Raw genomic sequence first — 8,626 nt, 5'->3', positions numbered from 1 at the left:
TGAAATGGAGCAGGTGTGACTGAGGAACTGATGTTTTTACTGTAGTTAATAATTTGAATAACCACATATGGCTAGTGTCCACTATAATTGGTCAGCGCCCCTCTAATGTTGCCCTCTTAATGTTGTTAGATGGGACATAAAAATCAGAGAAACACCTTTTATGTTCATGAGAGAAGTTTTGAGACTGTTTCGGGTTTCAGTGCCAATTGCATTCTTCAAGCTTTTCACCGAAAGGGGCCCCTTGATCTCCTGTTCCCTTCTGCAGTTTCAGGGTCATTGCCCCCAGCTGATTCTCACCTGCCTGTTTCTGTACCTGCATTCCCTCCACCTTGACTGTCTTCTGCTTTTCCGTCCATCTGTCTACTGCCTGCCTGTTTGCCTAATTTGTGTATCTCCCACCTTAAGGAGCTTTTATTTCTATTATACACGGAAGTAAGACAACTGGGCCTGGGAGATTGGTGTCTACCTTAGTTATATATAGAATGTCCACTGAGCTTTGCCCTAATTTTTTGATAAAACATAAATCCATTACAAATTGTGGCTTTCTTCCTCTCCCAACCTTAAGCTATTTTTTTTTTTTTTAAGATTTATTTATTTGACACAGTGAGAGAGGGAACACAAGCAGGGGGAATGGGAGAGGGAGAAGCAGGCTTCCTGCTGAGCAGCGAGCCCGATGCGGGGCTCCATCCCAGGACTCTGGGATCATGACCTGAGCCGAAGGCAGATGCTTAACGGCTGAGCCACCCAGGCGCCCCCCAACCTCAAGCTATCTTATGACAAAATAACGCTTATGGGAAAATATGTTGACATGATAATCTTACCAATGAATTCATTTTAATAATCTTACATGATGGATCCTACCGCTTTGGCCCATTCCCCTGAAGCTAATAACACAGCCACCCAGGAAGGGGATGGCAGCTATAAACCTGATCTTTCATACCCACTCTGAAAATTCTTGAATGTCAAGGGCTTCAACAAGCTTCTTAGAAGGTGGGGCAATCCTATTAATTCCTCAATAAGCTTCCATGAGTCTTCCTCCTTTCAGAAGTGGGCGTGCCTGTGTCTCGTATGGATGACCAGCTTCCTCGACCCTGGCTTGGGCCACCCTCCCTGGGCTGGGACCAGAATTCCCCTGTGCTGAGCGTGCCAGGCCACTGATCCCCTTGCTCCCGGGATCCCCCAGCGGAGCCCCCTGCACACCTGTAAAGGCCGGGCGCAGTGTGTGACGGGGCGGGGGGGTGCGCCTGTGGCCCGGGGATGATCGAGATGATGGGGATGATGAGGATGATGGGGATGATGGGAATGATGGCGGGCAGCGGCAGCTGTGAGCCCAGCTGCGCGGCAGGTGCGGCCCACCGGCGCCCGCGCAGGAGTGAAGAGCGCGGCGGGCGCTTCCGGGAGCGGGAGGGTCTGCGCCGCGGGGCTCGCGGTCCTCGCTCGGTTTCCGCAGCTGCGGAGGAGGAAGCGGGCCAGAGTCCCCCAGCCCTGGTGCCATGCGGGCGCCGGTCGGGCCGGGTCTGCTGCTCTTGCTCGCCGTGGGCCTCCCGCAAAGGCTAGGTGAGCCCGGACTCCAGGCGTCGAGGCTGCGGCCCCGGGCTGAGTCCTGGCGAGGGAGACTTCCTTATTCCTTCAGCCACGAAGACGGAAGCGTGAGGGGCTAGTACAGGCCCAGAAATTCCCAAAGAAGGGCCTGAGCCAGGTTTTCTTTTGGAAATTCTTCGGATTCTGGAGTTCAGGGTTTTAGGCACTGTGCTAAGGAGCCTTCTCCACGGAAGAATAGCCAATTAGAAGTAATTTAAAGTCAAATATCTCTTTTCTGGAGTAGCCTATGTTGTTCTCCAGTATCTTTAATACACCCTAAATTCTATAATGCTCCCCCCCGCCCCGGAGTAAGCTCGGAATGGATCCGGGGTGGGGGTGGGGGGAGCTGGCTCCTCTCCGTCCCCCCCCACCCCCACCCCCGGGTCTTACTAAGGCAGCGCAGGCTGTAAAGAAGCAGGGGCATCCTGAAGCAAGTTCCAGCCAACAGAGGGGTAATTGTGGGATAGTCTCAAGAATATCTTGAGAAAAGAAGGGGGATAGCCTGCTGCTGAGTGACATCAGAACTTTCGTGCCAGGCCAGGAAAATCGGAAGGTGGAATCTTGATAAAGTGAATCCTTACACTGAGGTGCTCTGGGTGTGTGCGCACGCGCGCACGCTCTCTCTCTGCCACACAGGACTCAAGTGTGGGATCCGCGCGGTTGATGTGAAAAGTACAGAAACTGTCTTGGAAACTGGGTTCTTTCCTAGAATTGTTGGTTGGAGAAATTCTACAGTCGGTGGACATCCGTGGCAGGTCAGTATAACAAGAGCATTGATTTCTTAATGAGAAATGGTGAAGTTTTTCTCTTGTTTCAAATATCGCAACTCCAGGTTAACATGTAATTTTTCTCTTGACCCTGCTCAACCTCTCTGTCAGAAAGTTTACTTCACAGCAACTATCTTCCTAACCAATTATATTGGTAACTTAACAGTGTTATATAAGGAGAGTTGATTTCAAATGTTTCTAAGGAAGATGACATCTATGGGGAGACGTATATTAGTTATGTTTGTGCTGTTCTTCTTGGGCAGGTCTCCCTAAAATTAGGGGAGCACCACTGCTGTGGAGGAAGCTTGATCCAAGAGGATCTGGTTGTTACTGCAGCACACTGCCTGGTTGGCCTCAATGAGTAAGTTGTGGGTTTCCATTACTTATCAAACCTCTTTTCGTAGCAATAGGACTGGGAGATTTGAGCTCTAAATACGATGGGAGGTTCAATCACAGTCCCTTTCTGAATTTTTCCACCTGGTCCACCCACTAACGGACCTTCCTGATCCCCAGAAACTTTTATCAAGATTATCTTAAGATTTCCTGTACTTCCTACTCTACTAATCAGAGACCCCAAAGATCCCAGATATGCTCGATAATTCGTGGAGTTAGTAGTGAGGTGGAGGTGATAGTTACTTGTTCTAGTGAAGTATTGACATCAACTGTTTGATGAATGTTCCAAAATTTTCATAATCTGAGTTTCAGTCATTAGGAGGGAAAAAATACTGTGGAAATAACAGATACTTAGCTAGGTTGAGAGTACTAATAATAAGGAGGAGAGTTCTAGGAACAACTTTTATATCTTATTAAAAATGATAGAGCATATACAGACTGGTACAAAAGGAAAAAAAAGGCCACACTTAAATATTTTATGCAGAAAGACAATTGATGGTAGGGGAAAGGGTTCCCAGAACGTAAACACTCTGATGGAAAATCATGACTTTTTACAGATCCCTATCATTTATGGGCAATTATGATGGTAGTAATCATTAATAAAGGTGCATCTCCTTTTAAGGCTTAGAAATGCTTAAAGTTACACTAATCACTTTTCATTTAATTGTGTGAAACCAAGACAGTCTTTCCTGGGGGAAAGAGCTATACTTATTGAAACATTTTGCTTCGGTTTTAGGAAGCAAATTAAGAGTCTGACTGTGACTGCTGGGCAGTACAGCCTCTCTCAGAAGGGTGAACATGAACAGAAGAGTCCTGTCTCAAAAATTATTATCCATCCTGAGTACAATAGACTTGGATATATGAGTTCTGATATTGCACTGCTCTATCTAAAACACAAGGTTGAGTTTGGTAAGTAGGGGAGTTAGCACATGAAAAAATGTAGGAGAAATCTGTTTTATTCTGTACCAGCTTTAATTTCTGTGCATATATCTAAGTAATATTAGAATAGCTAAGTTTTGTTCCTTTTTAAAATTTTGTTTATAACTTATAAAAAGCACTGTACAGGCTATCAGTCCCAGACACAAATTATGTATGCTTAACTTAATCCACATTTTAAGTACTCTTTTGTCTTAGCTGGGCTACATTCTAGACTTATACTCAACTCTAGCCAGGGAGTTTGTGACATTTGAAAATGTTCTCAGAGACTTCTTTCTGTCATTATTGTGGCCTAGATATCTGACACTCTCTCAGCACAGGTAATCTAAACATTTTGGATAAGAATATTAAAAATCTTTTTTAAAAATGCAAAAAAGGAAAGTGTTCAGTGGCCCCAAACAATGAAAGAGCACAAATCTAGATGAGTTGGCCAGGTAATGAAATAAGCCGTTGCCTTTGAGGCATCAAATTGATCTTTAAGAACCTAGAGCTTTAATTGGTCAAGCAAGGAGCCTGCATGGGAGGAGGGATGGGGGATGGGAGAGTCTGGTTGGAGTCTCCTATGTAACCCTGACTTCCCGACAGGTGATGCTTTGAAAGGTAGGGGAAAAAAGAAGGGGAAATATGCCACATAAAGTGAGGGAATAAGGAAACTTACCTGTTTGATTATTGGCTCCGTAATCATGAGCAAGCCTTCATTCAAGTTTAATGCTGGCATTCCCATTACCTGTGACCAAAAGAAACTATTGCCCCATTTTTCTGTTCCCCTTTATAGAAAAGCTATGAAGCTCCCTTTATGGTAGGGAGGCTCATTTCCTCTCCTCAGTTCTCATAATTGCATGTATTAGGTTTGAGCTATCTGTTAGACACCCGAGTCAATCAGACTCTCATGCCTACTACTCCCCCAAATTTGCTCTTGTCGCAGCCACTGACCTCCATGTTGTTAAATTCAAAGGTAAATTCTCAATCCTCAGCTTACTTGAAGGAGTTTTGACAGAGTTGCTCATACTGTCCTGGAAACATTTTCTTCACTTGAGTTCTGGGTGCCCCTTGGTTTGCCTTCCACCTCTTTTTTTCACCCTTTGCTAGTCTTCTGTGATGATACTGCCTCTTCTCTGTGACCTCTTATTGTTGGTGTGCTTGTTCTCTATCTGTCCTTACTCCTTCAGTGTCCTCATTCAGGATTAAGGCTTTAAACACCATCTGTGTGAAGACTATCCCAAATATTGACTATCTAGCCCAGGTTTCTTTATATTACATACGCTGCTGGGATTACTAGGAGTTGTATAGCTAACTGCCTACTGGTCATCCACCTGGATGGCTTAATAGGCATCTCAAACTTAGTGTGTTCAAAACAGAATCTTGATTTTCCCCTACATCCTAAATCTGCTTTACCCATAGCCTTCCATTTTGATTAATGACAAGTCTCCCTCTCCTGTTGATTAAGCTAAACACTTTGCACTGGGTCTTGATTCCTCTTTCTCTCACATTGATTCTTCTTTCTCCCAGAAAGGTCCTGTTGCTTCTGCCTCACGCTCTCTACTCTTAGCATCCTGTTCCAGGCTACCATCCTTTCTTGCCTGGGTTAATTTTCATAGTCTCTTAAATTGTCTTTTTTTTTTTTTATTCATGAGAGACAGAGAGAGAGAGAGGCAGAGGGAGAAGCAGGCTCCCAAGGAGCAGAGAGCCCGATGCGGGACTCGATCCCAGGACCCCGGGACCATGACCCGAGCCGAAGGCAGACGCCCAACCATCTGAGCCACCCAGGCGCCCTCTTAAATTGTCTTTAACTTCTTCTTTTACATGCCTAATGTTTGTTATTAGCCCAACAACCAGAGTAATACTTTTTGAAATAAGTTATATTATGTCACTCTGTTCAAAACACTTCAGTGGTTCTTCATTCCACTCAGATGGAAATCAGTATTCTTACCAGTTGACATCTCTGTCCTCCTGGCACTATATCTAATCTGTTGTGTGTGTGTGTGTGTGTTTCCCACTAAACATTTTTTTGCTTAATCTGTTCCAGCCATTCTGGCCAACTGTTCCTCAAGCATATATGATATGACCCCACTGTGGGGACTTTCCATTCTTCTTCAAACGCTTTCTGCTCAGATAACTGCATGGTTCCTTCCCTTGGCTTTTCAAGGCTTTACTCAAATGTCATCTTCTCAATGAAACTTGCCATAACTATCATATTTAAAATTACATTTCCCAGGCCATCCTCCCTAACCTCCAGATTTCAGATCTTCTTTACCCTACTCAGATTTTTCCAGACTGATAGTACCTAACAACCAAATAAGTAATTTTATTTATTGTTTGCATGCCCTCTTCCCCAACACACACTCTTGTATGTAAGGGATTTATCTTTCTGTTTATTCACTGAGGTCTAGAAGAGGGCTTGCCACATAGTAGAACTCAATTACTTATAGGGAAAACTATCCTTTAAGAACAAGAGTCTACCCTAAAATGTTAGTAGTTTTGGAGGATCATGGTGGTGCATATAACACTGGATTATGTTCTTCCTTGTTTTACTTTTTCTGCATTTTTCTAAATTTCTAAAAATACAAAATAGTTTTTTATGAGAAGGGAAAACTTTTAAGATATATGTCAATATTACATTTAGGGGGAAAGTGTAGAAGCTATGAAATCAACTGGGTGCCACTTTTCCAAATATATTCAGTTTGCCTTATCTATCTATGAATCTTATAATTTTCTGTTATTGTTGTTTTTCCAGGAACTGCTGTTCAGCCAATCTGTCTTCCCCATAGAGATGATAAATTTGAAGCAGGGATTCTTTGCATGACTAGTGGATGGTGCAAGATCTCAGAGAGTAAGCAGCATCAAAAGGATATAATAATAGTTCTTCTAGGTTTCTTTGCCCATGAGAAGCAGGAATTTTACTGGCCATGAGTAATACATTTATCCTATTTTGCTTTGTTTTTTTCCCCTGAGTTATGATCCAGTGAGAATTTCTGGATGTCTTCCCCATAAAAATGACTACACTTAAGGCTCTACATAAAACTTCTCCTGCTGCCCATTTTGGTTAGGTGTGTCAGAAAAAGAAAACCAGCAGTAACTATGACAAATGAAGAAGAATACAGTAAAGGGATAATCAGGAAATAGTAAAAATGGTTAAGCTTCCTTGTCTTTAATACTGTGATTTTTTTTTTTTTTTTACAATAAAGAATTTCACAAATACTGCTTTATTGACTGAAGTTTTCCTTCTTGGGGAAACTTCAGTGAGGACAATGGTTGACTAACTTATGAGACTGTCTCCACAGCATCAGAATATTCAAACGTCCTACGAGAAGTAGAACTTCCCATCATGGATGACCGAATGTGTAACAGTGTGCTCAAGGGTATGAACTTTCCTCTTCTGGGAAAGACCATGATGTGTGCCAGTTTTCCTGATGAAGAAAAAGATGCCTGCCAGGTAAAAAGCATCAACCAGCCCAGTTATTCAGTATCATGTAGGTGATAGTGGATTCTGCCTTTCCCCCATGAGCTGCTTTTGCAGAATTACTGCTTCAAAATTATTTTTTTATTCATCTTTTTACCATGCTTCTTTTTGGAGAGAGGGAGGGAAGGAAGACAGGAGAGCTGGTTTCAACATTTCCAACCTAATGGAAGGAAGCAAAAGCACTTTGGCAAGCTAATTAGGTCTATGCGTGAATTATTTTTCATTACACCTTTTGTTAAACATTGTGATTTTTTTTTTTAAAGCCTTTAATGCAGAATGCAATGCTTGCACAAAATTGACCAAAGAGGGCATAGCTATAGTAACTGTTGGATAAAACATGGGAATGACCTCCCAAGGCTGACACTGCAACTTACCAAGAAGACTGATCGTCACAAGACAGAGAGGGGAAAGGGAGACTAATTTGTGAACTCAGGCATTTTAGGTTTTAGATGGAGAAGATAATTTACTTGGAAAGACATTTAAACAAAACAAAAAAAAAACTGGAGGAGCAGGCAGTCTTTATTCTTCCCCAGCAGGCAGTTTAGAACTGCTGTGGGAAGCTCCCTAAAATTATCTGTTGGAAAAAATTTTGACTTTTGTTCTGGGGAAGAGGGGTTGCGGGTAGGAGGCGATAACAGGACAGGGACCAGGAAGAGTTTGGAAGGGAGGAGATAGAAATTTAGAATTATGCCACTTTCTAAATTGGAACACAGAGTGCTTTTTTTTTTTTTTTTAAGATTTTATTTATTTATTTGAGGGAGAGAGAATGAGAGACAGAGAGCACGAGAGGGAAGAGGGTCAGAGGGAGAAGCAGACCCCCTGCTGAGCAGGGAGCCCGATGCGGGACTCGATCCCGGGACTCCAGGATCATGACCTGAGCTGAAGGCAGTCGCTTAACCAACTGAGCCACCCAGGCGCCCGGAACACAGAGTGCTTTATCCTATCTGCATCCTTGAGAGACAATCCTTTTTTGGATTAAGCCCTCAAACAATTCTGTGCCTTTTGAAGAGGGTTTAATCTGACACAGGATTGACACGTGTTCTCAAAGCAGCACATGATTATGAAGGATTATTAAAGAAAGGATCCTAACATCATGGGTTCGGGGTACCTGAGTGCCTCAGTCGGTTAAGTGGCTGCCTTCGGCTCAGGTCATGATCCCAGGGTCCTGGGATCGAGCCCCGCATCAGGCTCCCTGCTCAGCAGGAAGCCTGCTTCTCCCTCTCCCACTCCCCCTGCTTGTGTCCCTGCTCTTGCTATCTCTCTCTGTCAAATAAGTAAATAAAATCTTTAAAAAAAAAAAAGAAGTGGTTTTCTCAGGACCATTAGTGACCTCAAAGGAAATGTCACTCCAGAATCCAAGTCCAGCCCAGCAGCTTCTGGTTTATTTCTTCCCCTTCTCACTCTCAGTTCACTTTTTGTCCGTGACAGACAAGGGGACACACACACACACACACGTGCACTGTGGCCAGCAGGGTGTGGGTGTGTGTCC

General features: G+C 43.6%; 1 protein-coding gene across 1 annotated transcript in view; it reads left to right on the top strand.

The window, feature by feature from the left end:
- Positions 1-1,269: 1,269 nt before the first annotated feature.
- Positions 1,270-8,626, top strand: part of OVCH1 (ovochymase 1) — a 49,206-nt gene continuing 41,849 nt past the window's right edge. The window contains exons 1-6 of the mRNA XM_081818946.1: positions 1,270-1,488; positions 2,118-2,336; positions 2,612-2,709; positions 3,478-3,650; positions 6,412-6,507; positions 6,959-7,110. Coding sequence (XP_081675072.1) covers positions 1,270-1,488; positions 2,118-2,336; positions 2,612-2,709; positions 3,478-3,650; positions 6,412-6,507; positions 6,959-7,110 — 957 coding nt within the window. The remainder of the gene's footprint in view (positions 1,489-2,117; positions 2,337-2,611; positions 2,710-3,477; positions 3,651-6,411; positions 6,508-6,958; positions 7,111-8,626) is intronic.

The sequence above is a fragment of the Leptonychotes weddellii genome, chromosome 5 (assembly GCF_054177405.1).
Source record: "Leptonychotes weddellii isolate Sample4059 chromosome 5, ASM5417740v2, whole genome shotgun sequence".
NCBI classification, from domain to species: Eukaryota; Metazoa; Chordata; class Mammalia; order Carnivora; family Phocidae; genus Leptonychotes; species Leptonychotes weddellii.
Note: the sequence above shows the minus strand (reverse complement) of the source record. Positions and strands in the feature narration are given on the sequence as shown.